The 27,987-nt window shown below is 45.8% G+C and overlaps 1 protein-coding gene and 1 long non-coding RNA gene across 47 annotated transcripts in view; one reads left to right on the top strand and one right to left on the bottom strand.

Moving 5' to 3' along the window:
- RIMS2 (regulating synaptic membrane exocytosis 2) overlaps positions 1–27,987 on the bottom strand; it is an 816,797-nt gene that overhangs the window by 676,521 nt on the left and 112,289 nt on the right. For all 46 annotated transcript variants that reach the window (XM_068237786.1, XM_068237812.1, XM_068237820.1 and 43 more), the window contains one exon: positions 373–583. In XM_068237786.1, coding sequence (XP_068093887.1) covers positions 373–583 — 211 coding nt within the window. The remainder of the gene's footprint in view (positions 1–372; positions 584–27,987) is intronic.
- LOC137519099 (uncharacterized) overlaps positions 27,355–27,987 on the top strand; it is a 52,009-nt gene continuing 51,376 nt past the window's right edge. The window contains exon 1 of the long non-coding RNA XR_011020965.1: positions 27,355–27,406. This is a non-coding gene — a long non-coding RNA (uncharacterized lncRNA). The remainder of the gene's footprint in view (positions 27,407–27,987) is intronic.

Below are 27,987 nucleotides of genomic sequence, written 5' to 3'. Positions count from 1 at the left end.
ATCTCTAAGGAATGTTTGTTTGTTTTGTTACGAAGCCAGTAAAAATAAAACCTGTTCTCCCAGAATGCTTTGGGAAAAGAATTCTGCATATCTAAACAGCCTAGGCATTGACATCATTAGGAGGGCGGGGTTACAGACCAATATACATCAATCTATAGATATACGAAATGTTTCTGATGCTCAAAACCAGGATAATCAACATAAAAGTGGGTATTCGGAGTAATTTATTACACTCTAATACAGTATATGAAACTGATCATGTGCCTCTTTGCGCGTTCTGCTTCGCAAAAGCAGCTCTAGTCCTGTGTAAAGGCATCCATAATATATTAGTACTGGCAAGTACAACAGCCACCCAGATAAAGCCTGGCGTACCTTGTTTGAGCGCAATGACACTCTTCCTCCGCAACGTGCGCAGAACTTAGTTTGGCAATATGAACAGTTATGGCCGCAGCCATCTGCGAACTTTGTTTTGTGGCAGATCCCGCAGGTGGGAGCATCCCCCTTCTGCTCCTGCTGCTGCTGGGCTTCATCGCCCATCTTCTTCACTTGCTCTTTGTACAATTCAAACTGCTGGTGCAACTTCCTGCAAAAGAGAGAAGACACACAAACTTAGTACAGAGGGCGGTGCCTGTGAAGGAGAGAAGACACAAAACTAATACAGTGGGCGGGGCCTGCAGCTTCCTGCAGAAGAGAGAAGACACACAAGCTTAGTACAGAGGGTGGGGCCTTAAACTTCCTGCAGAGGTAGGCCTTGAATTACCTCACAGAAGCCTATAGGCACAGATGTCCTGGCACCTTAGACATGAACCTACAAACCCCCACCAAATCGTACCACAAGGGTAGTGGCTGGCCCAGCTGTCACTTCTCCCTTACTTACCTTTCCCATTCTAGGTGGGTACAGGTGCCCCTTAGTATTATGTAGCCAGAAGTACCCTAAATATTAAGTACCTATTCCCCCAAGTAGAAGGGTAGCTAGAGGAACCTCAGTGTTAAGTACCTAGAGGTGCCCCTGACTGAAGGGAGATCTGGTCAGTGGAATCCCGAGAGTAGGGTGAGTAACCTCTCATTTACACGCTCATCAGGACTCTGCATAGGGAAGGAGGGAGGGAAGCACTGAGGGAGGGGGGTGAGACACCTTTTCACCATCAGGTGCCTGTAGACATGCCTACAGTGCCTTATGGTAAATCCAGCCCAGTGCAGAGCAGAAAAGCCACACAAAGTTAGTACAGAGGGCGGGCCTGCAGCTTTCTGCATAGGAGAGAAGACACTCAAGCTTAAAGAGAACCCGAGGTGTGTTTAAAGAATGTTATCTGCATACAGAGGCTGGATCTGCCTATACAGCCCAGCCTCTGTTGCTATCCCAAACCCCCCTTAGGTCCCCCTGCACTCTGCAATCCCCTATAAATCACAGCCGTGCTGTGAGGCTGTGTTTACATCTGTAGTGTCAGTCTTGGCTGCTCCCCCGCCTCCTGCATAGCTCCGGTCCCTGCCCTTATCCCTTCCCTCCAATCAGCAGGGAGGGAAGGGATGCAGGCGGGGACCGGAGTTCTGCAGGAGGCGGGGAGAGCAGCAGACTGACACTATAGAGATAAACACAACCAGCTCTGACAAGCTGTTTGTCAGCAGCGTGGCTGTGATTTATGAGGGATTGCAGAGTGCAGGGGGACCTTAGGGGGGTTTGGGATAGCAACAGAGGCTGGGCTGTATAGGCAGATCCAGCCTCTGTATGCAGATAACATTCTTCAAACCCACCTCGGGTTCTCTTTAATACAGAGGGCAGGGCCTGCAACTTCCTGCAGAGGAGAGAAGCCACACAAACTTAGTACAGAGGGGGCCTGCAGAGGACACCCAAACTTAGTACAGAGGGCAGGCCCTGCAGCTTCCTGCAGAGGAGAGAAGAGAGACACGCTTAATAGAGGGCGGGGTCTGCAACTTCCTGCAAAAGATAGAAGACACCTATACAGAGGGCGGGCCTGCAACTTCCTGCGGAGGAGAGAAGACACCCAAATTTAGAACAGAGGGCGGGCCCTGCCAATTCCTGCAGAGGAGACACACAAGCATAGTACACGGGGCGGGACCAGTGTTTACCTACAGCTGCACAGTACTAAAAGCTAATTGGATAAAGGCCGGTACACCCCACACCATCTTACTCATCCCCTGCACATGCTCCAGCGGGATTATTACCCTTCTCTCTGTTACTATTTATTCCGCTTCCGCAGTGCCTTACAGAACACATATTCAGGCCACTAACTGTGCCTCAGAGGATACCTACCACAGTCGTACCCTGTATGTAGTCTAGGGCCAATTTAGGGGTAAGGAAAATTAACTTATTAGTATGTCTTTGGAATGTGGGAGTAAAATGGAGCACCTGGAGGAATCCTATGCAGACTCCATGCAGATAGTGCCCTGGCTGGTTTGCAAACTGGGGACCCAGCGCTGCAAGGTGAAAGTGCTATCCACTACACCCCCATGCTGCCATTAAAACCAGATCCTAATTCCAATGCGTTACATGCTGGATGGAATCTGACTGATACCCACAATGCTATCTGTAACACAGCAGTAACTTCCTACTCCCTCTGCTTACTTTTCCCATATCTTCCTTTCAGAAGCCTAACTGGTGAATGGAATAAAATATACAGTACGCCATTTAATATGCCCCTTCTTAAAGAGACACTGAAGCGAAAAAAAACTATGATACTATGATTTGTATGTGTAGTACAGCTAGGAAATAAAACATTAAGATCAGATACATCAGTCTAATTGTTTCCAGTACAGGAAGAGTTAGGAAACTCCAGTTGTTATCTCTATGCAAAAAAGCCATTAAACTCTACGACTTTAAAAGTCGTGGAGAGGGCTGTCTTCTGACTTTTATTATCTCAAGTGTTAGCGAGCAATTTTATTTTTCTCTGCCAGAGGAGAGGTCATTAGTTCACAGACTGCTCTGAAAGAATCATTATGAATGCTGAGTGTTGTGTAATCTGCACATATTATAGAATGATGCAATGTTAGAAAAAACACTATATACCTGAAAATAAAAATATGAGAATATTTTCTTTGCTGCTAATCTTCTAGTAATTATTCATAGTACAAAACCAATTCATTATATCATATTTTTTTTTCGCTTCAGTGTTTCCTTAAGGCCGAAAACCTTTTAAAGGGAGTTAAAGGACAACTGCAATAAAAGGGATATAGAGGCTGCCATATGTATTTCCTTTTGAACAATACCAGTTGCCTGGCAGCCCTGCTGATCTTCCATCAGTAGTGAGTGAATCACACACCAGAAACAAGCATGCAGCTAATCTTGTCAGATCTGACAATATTGTCAAAAACCCCTGACGTGCTGCATGCTTGTTCAGGGTTTATGGCTTAAAGTATTAGAGGCAGAGGATCAGCAGGATAGCCAGGCAACTGGTATTGTTTAATCACTTCCCAACCCTGGTGGTTTTCACAGTTCAGCTCAGCTCTGATTACTTTGGTAATAATTTTATCAATAATTATCACAACTTTGTCTTCATAAAAAACAATATGTAGATCATTTGATCTATATATTGTTTTTTATCAGGACAAATTAGGCTTTTTGTGGCTGATATTTGTTTTCAGTAATTACCTAATTTTCTATGCATTTTAAAAGGAAAAAATACACAATTTATCCACATTCGTACATTATAGCTTTAATGTAAACAGTTCTATTGTACATTAAACCCACACATTTTATTTGTCTACCCCTAATTTATTTAAACAATTAATTTGTTTTCAGCATGTTTTAGTACCCTGCTCTCTTGTTACATCTGTCTTCTCATAGAATGTTTATTTTACAATTGTTTACTCATTAGCCCTGTCATTGAATTCCCAGGGGTGGAGAAGAGGGGTTTGCTGCCATTCCTTTTCAACTCTGTAGAATTTTTATCAGCTCAGAGACAAATAAACAGTGTTATCTAGGATTTTGTAGGGAGGCGAGTGCAGTGACTTATTTTCACGTCATGAGGCAGGAAGTAAATAAATATGGCAGCCTCCATATCCCTCTCGTAACAGTTGTCCTTGATCTTAGTCTTCACGAAATGCGTTGAGACCAGAGCTCTAACCCTGTACCTTTACAGGTTTAAAAATATAATGTATTACTCTGTCTGTGGCATACTCAGAATTCCAAGTGATTTTTCCTATGCCATTGAGAGATCATTTTCCTTACCTGCACAGGGTTTCACAATGCTGTATGCTAATGAACTGATTTTGGTAACGAGCATGGCGTTTATCTGTTATTCATTTATTAACTGTAACGATAGGTGTCAGTAACCAGAGTGAGAATCTGATCCTTGGCGATCTGCAGTATCCCCAAGAATACAGATATACCTGATTATTGAGGATCTGCAGAATCGTCAATAATCAAATATGTCTAACCTCTAGACACCTGAGTGTGTGAGTGTTTTGGTGCAACAGTAATCTTTGGACCACCGGGGTAGCAGGTGGTCAAATAAGTAGAGAAGACTCTACTGCAGTCAAGGACACCTGGAGAGGGAGTCCCTGACTGAAAAGGAGCAGTGTCCACTCTGAAGAGCAGGGGATCCCTGCAGGGAGGCTGGACACCCTGAGGGGGGGGGGGGGGGGTGACAGCCAGAAGGTCAGACAGGCCGGGTTGGCAACAGAGTATCAGATATGCAAGGTACCAAATCAGAGATCAGAAGAATAGTCAGGAAAGCTACAGGTCATAACAGATATCAGAACAAGGTCTAGTCTGAGGTGTGAGGGCCGTGATCTCAACACCCTGGAACTATGCTAGAGAATAAAACAGATGATATACAGTATTCCTAGTCTGGGGTGTGAGGGCCGTGATCTCAACACCCTGGAACTACGCTAGAGAATAACACAGATGATATACAGTATTCCTAGTCTGGGGTGTGAGGGCCGTGATCTCAACACCCTGGAACTATGCTAGAGAATAACACAGATGATATACAGTATTCCTAGTCTGGGGTGTGAGGGCCGTGATCTCAACACCCTGGAACTATGTTAGAGAATAACACAGATGATATACAGTAACTGGCTAAGTGTGGATTCCCAGGTCCTCCTGGTTCCACCACACTGAAAAATCTGACTAAGGTCTGAGTGCTAACACATAGGCATTCGCAACGCCAGACAACCAGCAACTGAACAGCAAGAGATATATATAGTAAAGCGCCCCAGATTAGCTGCATGCTTGTTTCTGGTGTGATTCAGCACTACTGCAGCCAAATAGACAAGCAGGACAGCCATGTAACTGGTATTGCTTAAAAGGAAATAAGCTCCCATCAACCAATCACTGACTGAGCAGGAATCAGCTGACCGCCTTGATCAGCTGATCTTCCTCCTATTGGTATAAAGAGCTTGTCTTGCAGCGCGCGCGCGCGTAGCTCTCCATCTGTGTGCACTACTAGGTCCAGACAGCCCAGATACATGTTGCTGCGGGGAAACCGCCGCACTGGACACGGAAACCGCCGCCTTACCGTCAGAACATGCGGCGGCCCCCACACCATTCTTCCCATGTGCACCATCAGTTCCATTTAAGCCAGACGCACTCTGACGCGGATAAACTGCCTCTTCAGACGCGGAATCAGCCGCCTTGCTGTCAGAACACGCGGCGGCTTTTCCGCTATTCATCACATTAACATTGTTAAGTGTTGTCTTTAAAGAGGAACTGTACTAAAAACAAAACAAGCGGGAAAATATTCTCAACTGCCAAATCGTAGGAAATCACATAGCAGTGCAATTTCAATGCAAAGTTTTTGCGCTCCTATACAAAGTATGAGAACTCAATTGCACAGAAAATGCAGCAGGACAGCTATTGCATTTGGGAGAAAATCGCAGCACTAACAGACTAAACGCACTAATGGAAAGGTTTGGTCCGGTTTCCATTAGTATCACTGTACCTAGAAGTTTGCAATCCGCAAGTAATCAGAATCAAATAGTGGTAGTGGAAAAGGGTCCTTATTCTGCCTAGAGCAGTCTAGTGAATATACCCCATAATGTGAATAAGCCCTAATGCTAACTTCATCGCAGTCAGCAGAAGTGACACCTGCAGAGTAGCCAAACAAAGGGAGGCCCTGCCTGGACCTGCAGAGTTAATAAAGATAAGGCAAATAAGTCACTACAGGAAGACAGGTAAACAGTAAAGAAACAGGTGCTGAACCATGTGCTCTTTGTTTCTTACCGACAGCAAAATAAATAATTAACAAATGCTGATTTGTTTACCTTGTGAAGGGCCTAATGAAGGAAAGGGAAGTCGTCTATATCTGTAACAGCTTGTGCTTACCTTTTGCTTATTTTTCACATCATTGAGGTTTCTTTTTAGTCTAAAAATTACATTTAAAGGACAATTGTAGCGAGAGTTATATGGAGGCTGCCATATTTATTTCCTTTTATGCAATACCAGTTACCAGGCTGTCCTGCTGATCCTCTGCCTCTAATACTTTTATCCTTAGACCCTGAACAAGCATGCAGCATATCAGGAGTTTCTGACCTTATTGTGAGATCTGACAAGATTAGCTGCATGCTTTTTTTCTGGTGTGATTCAGACACTACTGCAGCCAAATAGACAAGCAGGAAAGCCTTGTAGCTGGTATTGCTTAAAAGAAAATAAATATGGCAGCCTCCATATCCCCCACCCTACAGTTGTCCTTTAAAGTGTACCTGAATGGAAAAAAAATGCTCTCAGGGCTGGTGCACACCGAGCGGGTTTTTCGGAGTTTTTGCAGCCGCTTGTGGCTGCGGATACGCTTGGTTAATGTATCTCAATGGGGTGGTTCACACCAGGGCGGGAGGCATTTTGCATAAACGCATACTCCTGGGGTGAGGCATTTTTTGGATTGCGGCGCCGTTTCTGCCTCCAATGTAAAGTATAGGAAAACCGCAAACCGCTCTAAAAAACGGCAGATCAGAGCGGTTTTGTAGGCGTTTTTGTTACAGAAGCTGTTCAGTAACAGCTTTACTGTAACAATACATGAAATCTACTACACCAAAAATGCTTCACAAAACCGCAAAATGCTAGCTGAAACGCTACAGAAAAATAAGAAAAAGCGTTTCAAAATCTGCTAGCATTTTGCGGATCTGCTAGCGGGTTTTGGTGTGCACCAGGCCTGAATGTGCACTTACCTCAGCAAAGGGAAGCATCTGTATAATCTAGAAGCTTCCCCCGTCCCCTCGCCTCTACTGATCCACCGCTGGGACCCCTGAACCTCCCCAACAAAGGATAGAAGGGTGGGGTGGAGGCACCCAAAATAAATGACCATTAAAACTTAAAAACATAATGTGTAAACGAGAGGTAATCGCGTACATCTCCAGAAGACACAGACAACAGTTCAATGGGTGCTTCAAAGAGGCACCTACACTCTACTCCTTATGCTGCTAAGGCATTTTTTTGTATTGACCCGAGGAAGCAGGCCAGGACCCGCGAAATGCATTGTCAGTTTTTTGAATAAAGATTTTACCAGTTGAGCTGGTGTCTGTATCTTCTGGAGAGGTAAGCGATTACCTCCCATTTACACGTTATGCTTTAAAGTTTTAACACCCATATATTTGAGCTCCTCCACCCCTCCCTTATATCAGTCAAACCTCCTTCAGAGGTAATAGCTTTACAGTTTTCTGGAAAGCGTATTGAGCTACAGGAGAGCGACCTGTCTAGTATCCGGCAGGACCTGGAGCACCGAGTGTGGACAGTTAATTCCCTGCAGGCCTATACGGTGGTTGCAGGAACTGCAACCCACCTTCGTGAGTATATAATTCTATATACTTGCGTCCCCCTATGCCTAATGATACTGCACCATCGGGACCCTGGTTTCTCTCTACTTCTCGTTTTCCCTACAAGAACCACCAAACCCCTTGGTATTGGTAATGTTTCAACTTTACCAGTATTCCATGGCGTAGCTATGGAGCTATGGGCCCCAGTGCAAGTTTTACATGGGGCCCCCCAAGCACTCTATACATAACAATTGATACAGCTTATCAAAACCTGCCAAGGATTTTCACAGTGTCAGAGGTGCAGGAAGGGGATGGGGAACAGCTTGTTAATGATTACTGCTATTCAAAGCATCTATATAAGTAATTATTACCAGCACATGACCAATAAAGAGCAACTACTGTGCTGGAGGGAGGGCCCCTTGGGGCCCCTCTGGCTCAAGGGCCCCGATGCGGTCACTACCTCTGCATCCCCTATTTCTACGCCACTGCCAGTATTTGTTCTTGTGTTGCTGAACTGCTCATGTATCTATGCTCCCCTCTATTGTCTGCTTTGTATTTTGTACAGCAATATAGATGACGTGCTTTTAAAGTGTAACTGTCGTGCATAAAATCAAAAATAAATTCTTTCTTTTTATCTGGTTAACAAGTAATAGGGATGCTAACCAGGCAATCCAAAAGTTAAAATCTCTATTACTTTTCTTGTTGATGAATGATCATTCCCCAGTTAACCTGACTCTTATTTGGTACACACAAACTTTGGTACGCAAAAAAGAAGTTGCAGGGCATGCTGGGTTGTCATCTTTTGCTTCTCTACTTCTACTTCTCTACCAGAGAAGCAAAACAGGACAACCCAGCATGCCCTGCAACTTCCTTTTCGTGTACCAAATTTTTGTGTACCAAATAAGAGTCAGGTAAACTGGGGAATGATCATTTATCAACAAGTAAAGTAAGGGCTGGTTCAGATGGACGTTTAGAGGCGTCACGTTCCTTGGCGTCGCGGCGGCAATGCGTTCGGGCTTTCAGCAGCGTTCGCGTTGCGTTCGGATGCGGTCGCGTTTTTTCTTCCCCTAGGGGGACATTTCCCGTCGCGGTTAACCGCCCCTGGAAGCTACATGTAGCTTCCAGGGGCTCCTTGAACGCCAGGGAAAATCGGGACCCGAACGTCGCGTTTGTGTAAACACGCATGAAAGCTTGGTACAAACGCTTCCATTCACTTGAATGGGAGCGTTTAACGCCAAGCCCCGAACGCTGGCAGTAAACGCTCCGCAAGCGTCCGTCTGAACCAGCCCTAACAGTGATTTTAACTTTTGGATTGCCTGTTTAGAATCCTTATTACTTGTTTACCAGATAAAAATAAAGAATTGATTTTTTATTTTATGCCTGACAGTTACACTTTTAAGAATATGAATTAAAAAGCATTACATATCCATGCAATTTATTGACAACAAACAATAAAATCAAAGAAGCCTTCCTCCGTATACAGATCAGTCTAAGTTAAAGTGGACCTGAACTCTTGTGCAGGAAAGAAGGAAAACAGAGAAATGCACCCTGTATGTATTTAGAGAGTTTAGCCTGTCTAATTCCCCCTCATCTGTGACTCATCACAAGTGTAATTTGATCTCTCAGCTGTGTCAGCTGGCTACCTCAGCAGAGCTGCTAATTTATAAACACAGGATGTTAACCCTATATCTGCAGCCATAAAAGCAGGAAGTAGACACACTGCAGATTTATTGCTGGATTTGTATCAGCTGTAACTAAGAAATGTTTTCCTTAAAGGTCATTATGCTGCTGCTTACATTTTAGAGCACAGAGGAAATTCTGAGTTCACGTCTGCTTTAATGCTGCCAGAATAATTGTCGATCAATTTGTGTTGGGATATTGATTTCTACGATTTAGTGAGGTCATCCAATCACAGAGTTTCTCTAAGAGACTACGCGGGACTAGCAGAACACCCATGTCCTGAGCTGGGCTGCTTTAAAGCTTCTGCTCCTTTTACCTGTTTAGTGGCTTCACCTGATCTCTCCACTATACATTGCTGATTCATAGTCAACAGTCTGCTTGCTAAATAATCTATCACTTTCCTCTCCAGGGAAAAGGTCACAATTAATATGTGGCATCCTGGGTGGCCTTTAATGTATAATTGACAAGTATGGCACATTCAAATTTCCTGCCTTCTAGGTAATAAAACAAAGCAGAGCTTCCCATGCCTTTGTTATGGCTACACCCCTGAGACAGGAGGAACTTCTTTATATCAAGCTAAAAATAACAGGACACGGTTATGGGTAATTTCATACATAACTGGACTCTACATAATACAGACATGGTCTTACAACAAGTAATACAGCAATGTCCCCATTATCCGGAACTCAAGCAACTGGGAGCGTCAACTAACTGGCATGCCTGGGGGTTTGGAGGGTTTTAGAGCAGGAAATACGCACTGATCATACAGTTGCTGTCTTCTATACATCCTGCACCACCAAGCTGCTTTCCAGCGTCCATGCATGGTTCCCGCCTTGATATGTCACGTGACCCGATGTGGATCTGAGGAAGCTGGAAAGCCGCTGGGAGCTGCAGGACGCATAGAAGACGGTACCAGGTCAATCGGTGAGTATTTCCTGCTGCTCCGGAGGGGAAGGGGGTTGTAAATAAACCAGTGCTGTTATCTTTGCAAATGCAAGGTACCGGAGAAGCAGTTGAATTCAGTTCATGCTCTCCTGAAGAGTAAACAGAAGCCAAAACACTTCTATTGGGCTGAGGAAACATTGTTCATAATACAATAGAGCTGAAAAAGTGAAACGGCTAATATTTCTTTTGTTTTGCAGCAGCATGAAGCAGGCTTTAAGTCACAGTGACATGGCTGCTGTTTAGTATCTAGTGTCAGGAATGCATCCCTTAAATAGGAAATAAGAAGGAAGGAAAGACAAAGAAAGTAATATTTACCATTAGCACTACACTTATATAGCCCTTATTCATTTGCTTTTTCACCTAGGAGATAATTTTCCATTTTCTCTTTAATATAACTTTTCAGCACTTAACAGTTAAAGAGACACTGAAGCGAAAAAATAGATTATGATATAATGAATTGGCTGTGTAGTACGGATAATTACTAGAACATTAGTAGCAAAGAAAATATTCTCATATTTTTATTTTCAGTCACTGGACATACTCGAGTATAAGTCTAAAAATGTAGGTCTGACTCGCTAAATCAAAATATAGGGGTCACCGTATACATGAGTCACGGGCAACACTGAGCACAGTGGGTAATATGTGCACAATTAGGCCTCTTTCACCCCCAAAAAGTCACACTGCAACTTAATGCCCCGTTATCGTCGCATATAGTAGAGCATACAGGCAATGAAAAGTAGGCTTCCAGGTCATTACTGAGCATGTGCAAACAGTCCAACGCAGCTAATAACGTGTATAACGCACTGCATGCAGCACCATCTAATAACGCTACACGTTACACACAAACGCACCGTGTGCACTGTGAATGTCGCATTGTTGTGTGTTAGTCTGCGTTGAAACATTTAACAACGTGCATCTTTAACATCGCACTGTGAAAGAGGCCTTAGTGACATTCCCATTTGCAGCAATTGACACTTACTTGATAAAAGAAATGCCAAGAAAACGCAGGTCTAAAAGTCTTGGCCACAACAATTAGCAAGGAAAGGGGCAGCAGGGAAATACTGGGCTGCAGGGGGGCGGAAATAATTGCAGGACTTGGGTGCCTGGAGGAGGTATTGGCTGCACTACAACAGGTAGGTAGGTATATGCAGTGATGGGTATTACAATGTGCACCTGTCACACACAGACAGGTAGCGGACAGGCACAGTGACACTGCGTGCGCTCACGTCGGTAGGTGGGTGCACTGTGAACAACAGGTAGGTAGGTATATGCAGTGATGGGTATTACAATGTGCACCTGTCACACACACAGGTAGTCACTGAATGTGCTGGGCCTGGCAGTGGCACACACAGTATGAATTATCAAGGCTGTCTATGCAACACAAGTGTCAGTGGGACACACAGTAAAAAAAATAGATCACAAGAACAAGATTAGCTCTCAAAAGAGCTTATTTTAGCAATAAGAATCAGCAAGGAGCAAGCTAAGAAGCCTACAAGAGCCTAACTAATCTTTCCCTATGAGAGAGTCTGCAGCAGCTGTCCCTTCTCTATTTACTGCAGGCACATGAGTGAGTAAAATGGCCAGCGATGCCTGCCTTTTATAAGGGGGGAGTGGCTCCAGGAGGGAGTGTAGCCTGATTGGCTACAATGTGCCTGCTGACTGTGATGTACAGGGTCAAAGTTGACCCTAATGGTGCACTATGGGGGCGAATCGAACTTCCGGTTAAGTTCGCGGTTCTCTGCGATCGTGAACCCCCGGAAGTTCGCCTGGAACCATTTGCCGGCGAACCGTTCGGGCCATCTCTAATCAATGATCCACTCAGTCAGAAACCTCTCAGTCAGAAATACAATATTAACATGGTCAGAAACAATGCTCAGGTAGCCCGTGGCATTTAAATGATGCCCAATTGGCACTAAGGAGCCTAAAGTGTGCCAAGAACACATCCCCCACACCATTACATCACCACCAGCAGCCTGCACAGTGGTAACAAGGCATTATGATCCATGTTCTCATTCTGTTTATGCCAAATTCTGACTCTATAGAGACTCATCAGACTAGGCAACATTTTTCCAGTCTTCAACTATCCGATTTTGGTGAGCTCGTGCAAACTGTAGCCTCTTTTTCCTATTTGTAGTAAAGATGAGTGGTACCCGGTGGGGTCTTCTGCTGTTGTAGCCCATCCGTCTCAAGGTTGTGCATGTTGTGGCTTCACAAATGCTTTGGTGCATACCTCGGTTGTAATGAGTGGTTATTTCAGTCAACGTTGCTCTTCTATCAGCTTGAATCAGTCGACCCATTCTCCTCTGCCCTCTAGCTTCAACAAGGCATTTTTGCCCACAGGACTGCCGCATACTGGATGTTTTTCCCTTTTCACACCATTCTTTGTAAACCCTAGAAATGGTTGTGCGTGAAAATCCCAGTAACTGAGCAGATTCTGAAATACTGAGACCGGCTCATCTGGCACCAACAACCATGCCAACCAGAAATTGAACAGGTGTTCCTAATAATCCTTTAGGTGAATGTATATGTCACTACAGTGGCGTGAAACTCAGTATTTCTTCATTAATTTAAAAAATTATTTACAGCCTTAAACCTACTACCAGAAAAAAATGGTAGCAGAACAGCATTCAAACAGATAAACACAACAATCAAGTGATAACATTATCTTGTTTAGCAGCTAGACAGCCACTATAAGTAAACATTGATGTGCAATGTTTCAACTTGCACAGATAGCAGAAGTTAAAAACAGCAGAGAAATCTCACTGGGTACATTCTAATATATAAATACAGCAGCCATGCAATAAAATGCAATGACAGCTTTCAGAGAAAATAAACTGTACTTTGGGAACTTGTAATTTGCAAATGGACAATAATAATTGTGCACAAACGCAAATATGATAGCTGTATGAGTAATAAAAAGTAGGAAAACCCGTTTTTTAAAAATACTACGCCAGAGTTTAATCCCGATTTAAAGTGAACCTGAACTGAGTAAAATTATTTAAAATAAACACGATGTTTATTTGTTTCTAACAATTATTTCTTCCAGTTCTGACAATATTTTGTCAAAAGTGAAATATATCAGTTGCTGTCAGTTATATATCAGTTGCTGTCAGTTACAACTGAAAGGACAACTGATGTGCAAGGTCATGTCCATGTTTTCCTATGACTCAAGTGGCCAATATTACAGTTTAACAGTGTGCTGACCCGGAAGCGGTTATGGGGTCATCCCCATTTTTAAAACGGAGAACGGAGAATTACATCGATCACTGTGAAAAAACAGGACGCGGTAGAGGAGAAAGAGATTGATAAGTAGACTACCCGAGAGGTAATTATGACGTGTGTATGTTTATTTTGACTTTTAATATTCAGTTCATGTTTGCTTGAAGACATTCACAAAAACATCTGTCCACTGAGTTGTAGCCTCTCCTCACCCGTACAATTCACCTGTCACAGCTGTGGGCATTTGCTCTCTCCCACACAAGTTATGTGGCAAAAAGTTCTCGTCCTCTATCAAATGATACAGGTAGGCGCACGTAGGCCAAAAGCCGCTTATCCTCCTAGTCCCCCCTCATTCTTATATATTAAGAAGGAAGGCCACAAGGTTGTGAAACAGCAGCATCACAACAGTAAAAGGATACAACAGACTAAATAATGTAAAGTCTTCATAAATGTTGTACACCACTGTAGAGTGAACTTACCCTAATCTCAAACTAGTGATGTCACGGGGTGTTCAGTTACAGCCAAGCTGAGTAAGAATGACACATGGTTTAAAAGGACACCAGGAACAGTTTTCTGCCATGTCACCTCGAAATGCAAAAATCCCACCCCTCGGTGTTTACATTTTTCAGTTTCTGAACCTGGAAGCCGTTCCTGTCTGGAATGGAAGATTTTACCTGCCTGGATGTCAGGGTGGCATGTTGTACTTTGATGGTTCATGCAATTAAAGTAATTTGAGAGACTTGTCAGGAACATTATCCCTGCTAGCGAGGATCTTCCTAGGTGTAATCATATTTCGATGTACTTAACAGCCAGCTAGGGTAGTGGCTATTTTTAGGTGTCTGTATTGCAGAGGTGCTGCACTGTACATTTTGAGAGGTGAAGGGAGGATAAATAATACAAAATGCCAACAAAGCCAGGGATTGGCTGCCTAGGAATTAACCAAAGAGGTCCTTGCTTTATGATAACGCTGCAAATAATATCTAATTTCAGCTTGATAGGACCATATAAAGGGAATGCAAATGCCGCCATCTGTAGTGATGCTGGACCTGCGTTGTGTGGTCTGTGTTACTGGCTGGAGGCCTGGAGCTGACATATTGTAAAGAAACACTACAGCGAAAAAAAGTAAGCAGTTAAAGAGACTCTGTAACAAAAAAAAAAGTTCCCCTGGGGGTACTCACCTCGGGAGGGGAAGCCTCAGGGTCTCAATGAGGCTTCCCCCTCCGCTGTAGCTGCAGGCAATCCAGCACTGGCTCCCCCGACGTCTCCTGCAATCCACGCTCGACAAGCCTGACAAGGCTTGCTATATTTACCTTCCTGGCTCCAGTGGGGGACGTCTTCTGCAATCCACGCTCGACAAGCCTGACAAGGCTTGCTATATTTACCTTCCTGGCTCCAGTGGGGGACGTCTTCTGCAATCCACGCTCGACAAGCCTGACAAGGCTTGCTATATTTACCTTCCTGGCTCCAGTGGGGGACGTCTCCTGCAATCCACGCTCGACAAGCCTGACAAGGCTTGCTATATTTACCTTCCTGGCTCCAGTGGGGGACGTCTTCTGCAATCCACGCTCGACAAGCCTGACAAGGCTTGCTATATTTACCTTCCTGGCTCCAGTGGGGGACGTCTTCTGCAATCCACGCTCGACAAGCCTGACAAGGCTTGCTACATTTACCTTCCTGGCTCCAGTGGGGGACGTCTTCTGCAATCCACGCTCGACAAGCCTGACAAGGCTTGCTATATTTACCTTCCTGGCTCCAGTGGGGCACGTCTTCTGCAATCCACGCTCGACAAGCCTGACAAGGCTTGCTATATTTACCTTCCTGGCTCCAGTGGGGGACGTCTTCTGCAATCCACGCTCGACAAGCCTGACAAGGCTTGCTATATTTACCTTCCTAGCTCCAGTGGGGGACGTCTTCTGCAATCCACGCTCGACAAGCCTGACAAGGCTTGCTATATTTACCTTCCTGGCTCCGGTGGGGGACGTCTCCTGCAATCCACACTCGACAAGCCTGACAAGGCTTGCTATATTTACCTTCCTGGCTCCAGTGGGGGACGTCTTCTGCAATCCACGCTCGACAAGCCTGACAAGGCTTGCTATATTTACCTTCCTGGCTCCAGTGGGGGACGTCTTCTGCAATCCACGCTCGACAAGCCTGACAAGGCTTGCTATATTTACCTTCCTGGCTCCAGTGGGGGACGTCTTCTGCAATCCACGCTCGACAAGCCTGACAAGGCTTGCTATATTTACCTTCCTGGCTCCAGTGGGGCACGTCTTCTGCAATCCACGCTCGACAAGCCTGACAAGGCTTGCTATATTTACCTTCCTGGCTCCAGTGGGGGACGTCTTCTGCAATCCACGCTCGACAAGCCTGACAAGGCTTGCTATATTTACCTTCCTGGCTCCAGTGGGGGACGTCTTCTGCAATCCACGCTCGACAAGCCTGACAAGGCTTGCTATATTTACCTTCCTGGCTCCAGTGGGGGACGTCTCCTGCAATCCACGCTCGACAAGCCTGACAAGGCTTGCTATATTTACCTTCCTGGCTCCAGTGGGGGACGTCTTCTGCAATCCACGCTCGACAAGCCTGACAAGGCTTGCTATATTTACCTTCCTGGCTCCAGTGGGGGACGTCTTCTGCAATCCACGCTCGACAAGCCTGACAAGGCTTGCTATATTTACCTTCCTGGCTCCAGTGGGGGACGTCTCCTGCAATCCACGCTCGACAAGCCTGACAAGGCTTGCTATATTTACCTTCCTGGCTCCAGTGGGGCACGTCTTCTGCAATCCACGCTCGACAAGCCTGACAAGGCTTGCTATATTTACCTTCCTGGCTCCAGTGGGGCACGTCTTCTGCAATCCACGCTCGACAAGCCTGACAAGGCTTGCTATATTTACCTTCCTGGCTCCAGTGGGGGACGTCTTCAGCAAACCACGCTCGACAAGCCTGACAAGGCTTGCTATATTTACCTTCCTGGCTCCAGTGGGGGACGTCTTCTGCAATCCACGTTCGACAAGCCTGACAAGGCTTGCTATATTTACCTTCCTGGCTCCAGTGGGGGACGTCTCCTGCAATCCACGCTCGACAAGCCTGACAAGGCTTGCTATATTTACCTTCCTGGCTCCAGTGGGGCACGTCTTCTGCAATCCACGCTCGACAAGCCTGACAAGGCTTGCTATATTTACCTTCCTGGCTCCAGTGGGGGACGTCTTCTGCAATCCACGCTCGACAAGCCTGACAAGGCTTGCTATATTTACCTTCCTGGCTCCAGCGGGGGCGCTGTTGCGGCTCTCAGCTCGGAGATAGGTGAAAATAGCCGATCTCCGTCGGTTCCGCTCTACTATGCAGGCATAGGAGACTTGCGCCTGCGCAGTAGAGTGGGCCGACAGCGATCGGCTATTTCCGTCTATCTCCGAGCGGAGAGCCGATACTGCGCCTGCGCTGAGGCCGGGAAGGTAAATATTAATATCCACGCTGTTCGGAGGGCCAGAGCGAGACCGCTGTGGGACACAGGAGGACAGGGGAAGCCTCGATATGATCCGGGGGCTTCCCCCTGACAAGGTGAGTACCCTCCAGGGGAACTTTTTGTTGTTACAGGTTTTCTTTAAAGAGGAACTTTAACCAAGGATTGAACTTCATTCCAATCAGTAGCTGATACCATCTTTCCCGTGAGAAATCTTTACATTTTCTTGAACAGATCAGTCATCAGGGGAGTCTGTATGACTGATATTGTGGTGAAACCCCTCGTCCTGACAGTTTGCTGTCTGTTAACCTCGTTGTATTGTGGGAAATAACTTTCTCCAACTGTCAAGCAAGCAATATCTCCCTCTGTGCACAGAACTCTCAGTAATGAACATTTCGTACAGATCACCTGGCAGAACTAAAGGCCAGTGATACATTCCAGAATGTAAATCATGGAGAGGAAAGATTTTACGATGGACAAACACTGACTAAATAATGTATAAATTAATATTGTAAAAATTAAGCAATCAGTTTTATTATGTTTTTTTCACTACAGGAACTGGAAAATAAAGAAAACCCATAGAATCCCGCATGAGGAGAGGAATCTCTTCATGCGGGATTCTCTGGGTTGTCTTTGTTTTCCAAAGCATTTCCTGAACAGCAGTTGCAAAGTCTAACTGACAAAATAGTGTGCAAGTGAGTAGGGAGGCTGGCTGGTATCTTACTATTTTGGCAATTAAGACTGCCGTTCAAGAAATGTTTTTTGAAAACAAAGAAAACCCTGAGAACCCCCCATGAGTAGATGGACCAGTACAAAACCTGTCCGTTTTGTCAGATTAAAACTGCTTACTTTTTCCGCTGAAGTGGTCCTTTAAATGCCTCTTTCCACCCTGAAACCTCACCGGTTATCCTCCAATAAGAAAATGTAATACCTTCAGACTAGGTTCAAAGTGGTCAGTTGTATAACTCACGCAGTATAATGAGCGTGAGCTGCAATGGAGACTGGATATAGATTTTAGTACAAAACCTACATACAGCGAGTTAGAATAATGCAATCAGGTACAACGCAGTCCTGTGAAGAAGTCCATAGCACTGTATGGGCAGTGAGTTGACATGAAGAATTTGTCTGCAATGCAAATGAGCACTGTGGACTAATTCTCAATGTATTTAAGGGTCCATTCACACTAGTAATTGCAAAACAAAGCGCTAGCATTTTGTGCAGGTGACTTTACCGTGATTATTGTACTAAATTCACTGTACACTCTCGCGATTTTTGAGCAATCCTGATCAGTGCTTTTCTAAGCACTGTATCGCAATCCCTCCAGAATTGCGGTAAAATACTGCATGCATCACGCTTGCGATTGCCACTAATCTTGAATCGCCCATGATTGGCGGCAATCGTGGCAGTGAGATCACTGCCATTAAAGAGACACTGAAGCGAAAAAAAAATACGATATAGTGAATTGGTTGTGTACTATGAATAATTACTAGAAGATTAGCAGCAAAGAAAATATTCTCATACTTTTATTTTCAGGTATATAGTGTTTTTTCTAACATTGCATCATTCTATAATATGTGCAGTTTACACAACACTCAGCATTCAAAATGAGTCTTTCAGAGCAGTCTGTGAAGTAATGACCTCTCCTCTAGCAGAGGAAAAGTAAATAGTCCAGGAACAGTTGAGATAATAAAAGTCAGATAACAGCCCTCTCCATGACTAACTTAGTCGGAGAGCTTAATGGCTTGTTTGCATAGAGATAACAACTGGAGTTTCTCAACTCTTCCTGTACTGGAAACAATTACACTGATGTATCTGATCTTAATGTGTTATTTCTTAGCTGTGCTACACATACAAATCATAATATCATCATTTTTTTTCGCTTCAGTGTCTCTTTAACCACCCTGGCGTTCTATTGAGATCGCCAGGGCGGCTGCGGGAGAGTTTTTTTTAAATTAAAAAAAAACTATTTCATGCAGCCAACTGAAAGTTGGCTGCATGAAGCCCACTAGAGGGCGCTCCGAATCCGTTCTTCTGATCGCCTCCGGCAATCAGAAGTAACAAGGAAGGCTGCAATGAGCAGCCTTCCTTGTTTGGCTTTTCTCGTCGCCATGGCGACGACCAGAGTGACGTCATGGACGTCAGCCGACGTCCTGACGTCAGCCGCCTCCGATCCAGCCCTTAGCGCTGGCCGGAACTATTTGTTCCGGTTGCGCAGGGCTCGGGCGGCTGGGGGGACCCTCTTTCGCCGCTGCTCGCGGCAGCGATCAGGCAGCACACGCAGCTGGCAAAGTGCCGGCTGCGTGTGCTGCTTTTTATTTTATCAAAATCGGCCCAGCAGGGCCTGAGCGGCACCCTCTGGCGGTAATGGACGAGCTGAGCTCGTCCATACCGCTAAGGTGGTTAAGTTAGTATTGCGCTATCGCTTTAAAAAGCGCTAGCACTTCGTCGATTAGAGGGAATCACTCTAGTGTGAATGGACCCTAAAGGGGACCCGCAGGGGCACCTCTGGCCATTTTGTCATTCCAGGCAAAGAAACCTGTGGCGCAGCTTTTCACCAGAAAATAATCGTATTACAGTAGTGGTTCAGTGCAATACTACGAGCCGCCAATCTACCGCCTCTATACCACTGTGTCCAATTGTAAAAATCAAAAAGCAAAGAGATGATGGATCAGGATGGAATTCCAGCAGCTGAGGAGTTAAGCCACGCTCTACCCGCTAGCGAGGAACATAAACGGCTTTGCCCATTTGTAGAATGATTTTGTCTTTAATATTGTCGATGATTTGAGATGGAGACACATTGATTTTCCGCTGATTGGACCTGTGACAGCGATTGCCTTTGTTTTCCCTGGCACTGCGGTTGTGTTGCATGCAGCGCGGGGAAAGCCAGGGAATGGGAATCCGTGCGGGGCAGATCCGCTCCCCAACGCCTGCGTATCGCTCATAAAAAATGACTGCCATGGATGTGGACATCCTTAACCGGCTAAAATAATTAAAATATGCGCTTCGGTAATTATTATTTACAAAGAACTTCACACACCGCTCAGTCAATTAATCTGGCTATTAATTCCACATGTCCGGGCAAATGAGCAGGAAGACAATAGGGCCGCTAATATTAAAGTGGGACTGTCGTCATTTACACTTTAAGTACGAAATGCCTTTTTTTGTTTTTGTTCAGAAAAATCGTCAGTGCAGCTCTATAGCAAACAAGAATGAATGGTGTACACTTCAGCCGCAGGTGGGGCCCTTGAGCAGAAACGAGTGTGGGGACCCTTACTATCCCACTGTGCTCTGACCATAAATGTGTGACCTCTACAGTCCATGACTTGTGGGGCCCCAAAGGGTCTTGTCTTGGAGCCCTAGGCAACTGCCCAGAATGACCCTATGGAAGCACCACCTCCTGCGTACAGAGGTGTAGCTATGGGGGAGCAAGGGGGGACATAAGTCCCCAGGCACAGCACTGTGAAGGCAGTCAGCATGGCCGCTGCACCCCCACGTGCATGAGAGGCTGCTCGCCGACTGCCCAAAGTGCCCCCGCTTCTCTCCCGCCCCCTCCTGCAGAGGAGTGCAGAAGCATTAACAGCAGCAGGGCACATCTGGCTATCTTAACGGGGGAAGGGGGGCTTATCTGGCCATTTAAAGGTGTGCACATTTGGCTATTTAAAGGGGGTCACATCTGGCTATCTGGATGGTGTAAGGGGGCACATATGGCTATCCTAAACAACATTTGACTCCACCCATGACCACATTCTGATGTGTCCACACCCATTTTGTCCAGAGGGGAGTCCTTTGTCCCCGGGCGCTGAAAACCCTAGCTACGCCTCTGCCTGAGTACATTTAAAAGTGCTGCACGCCAGTATACAGTAGGCGTGGCATAAACCCCCCAAAAAATTAGATTGAAAGGGCGCAGGAAACAATGGTAGGGGAATATCAGTAAATTTACCAACATTTTACTACTAAATTGATATAGTGAAATAATTGTTTTGCGATGTTAACACAGAGCAGAACAGCTGATGCTATCATGGGGCAAACTGAGTTGGCTGTATTAGCCCACCAGGTCTCCAACTCTCCACCCCTTAAAACAATGGTGCCCCTCCCCCTCGGCTGTGATCTACTGCAGCCTTCTCACAGAGGGATGTTCTCACCTGTCCAGCCAGTGCACTGACCCTTTCCTGCCACCTCCGTCTGTCCCTGTGACCCGCTGTCATGTTACGCAAGTATGAACATGCCGGTGGTGAAGGCAGCAGCGAGTATGGGGTCTGAAGAGCAATGAAGGAAGAAAGGAGGAGCGCACTGGCTGGACAGGTGTGAACATTCCCTGTGTGCACTCTGGAGGAAATCCGGGCCCCAGGGAGACAGCCTTATTCCATTCAGGGGTGTGTGTGGTGGTGGATTGGGGTAATCTGTTACCCTAGCCTACTGTTGGTTAAATTTGTTGTTCACGTTTTTTTCTGTATACGGTGACAGCTCATATACAGTTTAACAGGCAGGTCGCACATATCTTGATTTGATTTCCACCTTGATAGCACCCTGTGACATCACATCCACTTGTATTTACTGTAACTATGTGCAGGTCAGGTCCATGTTGCTGGCTAGCAGGGTGCAGCTTAGATCCATCTTGCCAGCTAGCAGGGTTCAGCTTGGGCCCATCTTGCCAGCTAGCAGAGTTCAGCTTGGGCCCATCTTGCCGGCTAGCAGAGTTCAGCTTGGGCCTATCTTGCCGGCTAGCAGGGTTCAGCTTGGGTCCATCTTGCCGGTTATCAGGCTTCAGCTTAGATACATCTTGTTGGCAAGCAGCGTTCAGCTTGGGTCCATTTTGCCAGTTAGCAGGGTTCAGCTAAGTTCCATCTTGCCGGCTAGCAGGGTTTAGCTTGGGTCAAACTTGCCGGCTAGCAGGGTTCAGCTTATGTCCATCTTGCTGGCTATCAGGATTTAGCTTAGGCCCATCTTTCTGGCTAGCAGGGATAAGCTTATGTCCATCTTGCTGGCTAGCAGGATTCAGCTTATGCCCATCTTGCCGGCTAACAGGGTTCAGCTTACGTCCATCTTGCTGGCTAGCAGGGTTCAGCTTAGGTCCATTGTGCTGGCTAGCAGGGTTCAGCTTAGGTCCATCTTGCTGGCTAGCAGGGGGCAGCAATGAGAAGCTATTTTTTTTATCACAACCCTGCAGAATGTTTACGTAACAAAACCAATATTGGTGTGGAAAATCAAGGGTTACACTGACTATGTATTTCCCTTCTGGTTAGTTGCTTCCATCAGGTTAATGTTGTCCATGAGAAAGGAGAGTTTTAATCAATAGCGAGCTGGAGAGACGCAGCAGTCCACCCCCCACCTGCAGAGTACATGTCATTTGCAGCCTGTGGTAGACCTCACCCGACGAAACTGAGAATAACAGGCAGCTCAGAGTCCTCAGCCTGCTATAAGTTACACATTCTATGAACAGATGGCCACTTCCTTTGTTGATATTGTTAGACCTGGTATGGTCCTTATACTGACACTAACAGATGCCGGAACCTTTTTATGAATGACAAAAAAAGATGCCTAATCCATTAGCTGGCAACACCTCCCTGTCGTAACCACATGCAATTCATTTAATTAGTTATGAATGAATGCACTCCCTCTGTGTGCTCCCTGCTGGGACTCTGGACAATATTAAAGTGCACCTCTCCCCCCACACACAGTGGAGGCCTGATCAATGTCTCTTTTATGAACTGTTCTGCTTATCTTAAAGGGAACCTGAAGTGAGAGGGATATGGAGGCTGCCATACAGTATTTATTTCCTTTAAAACAATACAAGTTGCCGGTCAGCCCTGCTGATCTTTCTGGTCAGTAGTTCCTGAATCACACACCTGAAACAGGCATGTGGCCAATCTTGTCAGATTTTTGTCAGAAACATCTGATCTGCTGCATGCTTGTATAGGGTCTAAAGCTAAAAGTATTTGAGGTAGATGATCAGCAGGAAAGCCAGGCTATGTTGGCCTCCATACTGTATGTCTCTCACACATGTCTGTTTCCAGGGGTGGTCAGGGCTGGGCACGGCCCAGGGTGCAGCAGCGCATGCACAGTGCGCAGCTGGAGTGGATACGTTAAATCACCTCTATGGCATCCACACCCTGCATGTATTTCCTGCTCCATTGCATCCCGTCTTATGGTAACAGTAACAGCGTGAGGTGCTGTTACCAGTGAGACACGATGCAAGGGACCAGGAAGTAAATGTGGCGCGTAGATTCCGGAGAGGTGAGTTAACATAACCATTCCTGCTGTGCTCTCTGCATGCACTTCCCCTCCCCCCTTTCCGGCTACCAAAAGTGTGTGTGTGGGGGGGGGCCTTTCTGGATACCAAACCGGGGGGAGGAAGTGCTCTCTAGCTACCTAAATGGGGGGCTCTCTGGCTACCTACAAAGTGGCCTCCCTGGCTACCTTCTCAGTGGGGTTTCAGACTGCCTACAAGGGAGGGGCGGTAGGGGCTCTCTGGCTACCTGTACTGGGGGGCATCTTATTCGGGGGGGGGGGGGGCTGAATGTGGATAACTTATACTGGGGGCTCTTGTGACTACCTATACTGGGAGGGCTGCATCTGACTACTTAATATTGGGGGCTCCTGTGGCTACCTATGCTGGGGAGGGGGAAGGCTGCATCTGGCTAAATGCTGACTGAGCACTGCTATAGCCATAATTTAAATTGTGGCCTACGGCGGCACCGGCTGCGTCTGAATCTCCAGCGCCATTTTTGCCTCGTTCCCTGAGTGGCAGCGCCACAGTAGTAATGAGCGAATAGGGCCATATTTATTTTTGCCATTTATTTTTGTGAAGTTGTCACATTGTCAGATTGAATAATCAGGAAAACAAATGGTAGTGAAAAAAACAGACATTTTTGCAAAGATGAAAATACATGCGAAAATATACAGGCATGCAAATATATATTTTCCTCAAATGCATTTTTGAATACAGACATCAAGGGCCATGCACAAACACGGTTTCACAAAATGCATTGAAGTCAATGGGCATGAAAAAAAGACATTTTGGAGAAAGTCCTCGTTTTTGCAAAAATCTTATGAAAATCTATTGTTTTTACTAAAATTTGGTGCCGGGCTTTTTGTATAGATCTTTTACAATAAATGTTTTTTGTAAATAATGTTACTACTGAGAACCCTCCATGAGGAGATGGACTTGTCAGATTGTTACTACCTACTGTAAGTGACTGCAACATAGGAGAAAAGTTATTTATATTGCTTTTTGTTCTGGGAGGAATGTAGGCCTCATATGTATGCACTGGCGTAGCTAAGGAGCTGTGGGCCCCGATGCAAGTTTTACATTGGGACCCCCCAAGCACTTTATACATAACAATTGACATGGTGCACCAAAACATGCCAATGGCAGCTACAGTGTCATAGGTGCAAGAAGGGGAACAGCTTGTTAATGATTACTACTTTTCAAAGGATCTATAGAAGTGATTATTATGAGCACAGGACCAATAGAGAGCTAATACTGTGGTTGAGGAAGGGTCCTTCAGGGCCCCTCTGTCCCAAGGGCCCCGATGCTGTTGCTACCTCTGCACCCCCTATTGCTACGCCCCTGTATGTATAAAAATAAAATTTCAACAGCAACTGGTCTGAGTGTATTAAGTGGTAAAAATGCTAATTCTACATTCAAAACTTTTTCTGCTGTTATGGTTTGGAGTTATCCTATATCTTAGGAGCACTGGCCCTTTAATTGCCATTGCCAAACAGTTGCGTGCTGAGGAGTCTTTTTATCTATAATATATTCCTTCTCTTCCCTTTACTTCCCCTCCTAATGACATAAGACAGTGCACTTCCTAGTATAGATCTTGGTGGGAGTGTCTGAAGACTCTGAGAGGAGGGTGTGTAAGGAATACACAATTAGCAAGAGGGGAAAAAAGAGTCAGGGAGGAAATTATGTCAGGAGGTCAAAGGTAGCAAGATGGAAACTGTCCAAAATTGACAGGCTCTCAAAGTTTCCATTATGTCTTTCAAAAGCTTTCCCTGGGAAAGTCATATACAGAGTTGGCATCCAGCCTGCCTACTCGCATGCCACTATTCTGTTAGTTGGATTGTATCACTCTGTCAAGGCATACCGATTATTACGCCACCGGGCAGTTGGGCACAGGGCGAGCCGAATGACAGCTTCCCCTGCTGGCACCTGAATTACTGGTACATCACTGTGCACTACAGCATTGCAGCTATAGCCTAAGCGTTGCAAGCTATTTCGGTTGTCCATAGAGTGCTTTTGAATGTAAAGGGAATCCTGAGAAAGCCCCCCTCCATGTGGAGAGGTTCAGAGCTGTCTCAGATTAATAAAAAACAAAAAAACACGCCTGATTCTATAATTTAAACCCACAAATACCCTGTAGAAGAGGACTAAAAATGTACTTTTATTAGTTGCTATTAAAAAAGGACCTAATTTGCCAACTATTGGAATAAAATGTGATACATGGGTAGGAGGTTAGTATCTGCGGTCAAAGACCATCCTCCAAACTCCCATTGAAAACATTATACCTCTACACAAAACTCAACATGTTTCATTTCCTTAATTGGAAACTTCGTCAGGAGTGATAATTGCCCAGTGCTAGAGTGCCACAGTGCTTAAATAACAATTACATTATATATATCACATATCTAATACAATGAGTTAGCAAAATAACAGAGCAACGGCCACTATCTGCAGCCAGCTAAGGATTAATATTACCTACTGTAAGTTCCAACTACACAGGCAAAAAGTCAAATATAGTACATTTTACCCTAAATGTACAGTCAATATGTATGCACACACAGTTTCAGGATAGTGTCCCCTTAAAGAGACACTGAAGTCTCTTTTTTTACCTTATTTTTTTAAAAAGTCCTCTTCAGCATTAACCTGCTGGGCGGTCTGGACGAGCTCAGCTCGTCCAGTACCGCCGGAGGCTGCCGCTCAGGCCCTGCTGGGCCGATTTGGCTGAAATAAAAAGCAGCACACGCAGCCGGCACTTTGCCAGCCGCGTGTGCTGCCTGATCGCCGCCGCTCTGCGGCGATTCGCCGCGAGCAGCGGCGAAAGAGGGCCCCCCTAGCCGCCTGAGCCCTGCGCAGCCGGAACAAAAAGTTCCGGCCAGCGCTAAGGGCTGGATCGGAGGCGGCTGACGTCACGACGTCGGCTGACGTCGATGACGTCACTCCGCTCGTCGCTATGGCGACGATATAAGCAAAACAAGGAAGGCCGCTCATTGCGGCCTTCCTTGTTTATTCTGGGCGCCGGAGGCGATCGGAAGATCGCCTCCGGAGCGCCCTCTAGTGGGCTTTCATGCAGCCAACTTTCAGTTGGCTGCATGAAATAGTTTTTTTTTTATTAAAAAAAAACCCTCCCGCAGCCTGCCTGGCGATCTTAATAGAACGCCAGGCAGGTTAAATTCTAAGCGGATTTGCAGCATTCCCGCGGCAGAACAATGATTTATTGTCCTGAAATAGCCCTGCAAAGTCCAGGGCTTGCAGATTTGTCTTCTTGGAAGAGGCAGAGCTTTGCGCAGTAGCTCTGCCTCCTCTCCAGTCAATCTCCACCAATTTCCGCCTCTCCCCGTCCCTCTCAGTCTTCTTTCACTGAGAGGGGCGGGGAGAGGCAGAGATTGACTGGATAGGAGGAAGAGCTACTGTGCAAAGCTTTGCCTCCCCTGGGCAGCAAAATCTGCGACCTGCAAAGTCGTGGAACTTTGCAGGGCTATTTCTTGGCAATAAATCTATCGTTCTGCCGCAGGAATGCAACGAATATGCTTAGAATTTAATGCTGAAGAGGACTGGATACGAAAATAAGGTAAAAAAAAAAAGAGACTTCAGTGTCTCTTTAAAAGCCATAAAATGTGTTGCCCTACCTGCCCGTGACATGTACTGAGCTGCAGGTAGGACTAATGTGAGCAAAGGCAACAGCCAGCCTGGATGCTCTATGGTCTGGCCCTGTAACCTCTGGGATACAAGCAGACATAAGTCAGTAGATCTGTGGGTAGTACTAGATTCACTAGAAGGTACAGAGTGAATGGAATCCTCACAGTCAAGCACTATTGCTCATATATGTAAGTGAACACATCACCTTGCCAGCTATTTCAAGGCTCAAGTTCAAAAAAAACTTTTCCTATGTATTTGATAAAACATTTTTATAAGTTATGCAGACAAAATGTGAAGAAAAATAAAGGTTGCCGTCTCTGCAAAGGGAAGATAACTGACTGCAGCAATTCCTAGCTTTTCACTTCTTCCTCAGCAATCTCCTACTGCCTGTTTACCGGTACTTCCTCCCCAGCTGCCAGTCTGAAGCTACAATAGGCTACCTGTCCACAGGGAGGCGTGGCTTTAGCTGAGGGAACAATCACTCCGCCTCCTCCCCCCATGCCCATGAGGATCTCTCTGAACTAGAGGAACAGGTAGTTTATTTGTGTGTGCATCTTTCTCTTCTCTTCATCCAGTACTGAGGCTCCCCCTTCTGTATTCAGCCCTACCCTCATTGCTGCTCCCCTGGACCCACTGCTGTTGCCTGGATACACAGTAGTATAGCAATTGTGGATTAGTAGTACATAACCTCTTCCAGTGTCAGCTCTTGCTTTTCAGTGCAGCTGCCAACCGTCACTTACTTCCACTCAGGGGGCCCCAAATCTTCTCATATGTCACATCACATCATATGTGGGAAGACCTGGGACCCGGACAGAGGGGAGTAACAGTGGGGTGAGGGTGAGGGGCAGCTGCAAAGAACAAGAGGATGCGATGCTGGAGAAGGTAATAGATGTTTAATATACCAAACACCACTGAGATACTTTGCAAGTGGAAGGGACAGGGTGGGGAGTGTCATGGCGGCTGCACTTGCTATGGTAGCAGGGACACAACTAAATGTCATGTGGCCCTGCTAAAAAGGTGGCCCATCTTCCAGGAATCATATAAGACCCCCTTCCTCTTCCATAACATTATGGCCCCATGACTCCCCAAACCATAACAAGGGTGGACAAAAAAC

The sequence above is a fragment of the Hyperolius riggenbachi genome, chromosome 5 (assembly GCF_040937935.1).
Source record: "Hyperolius riggenbachi isolate aHypRig1 chromosome 5, aHypRig1.pri, whole genome shotgun sequence".
Taxonomy (NCBI): Eukaryota; Metazoa; Chordata; class Amphibia; order Anura; family Hyperoliidae; genus Hyperolius; species Hyperolius riggenbachi.
The sequence above is the reverse complement of the archived record's forward strand: the minus strand, read 5'-3'. Positions and strand labels throughout refer to the sequence as shown.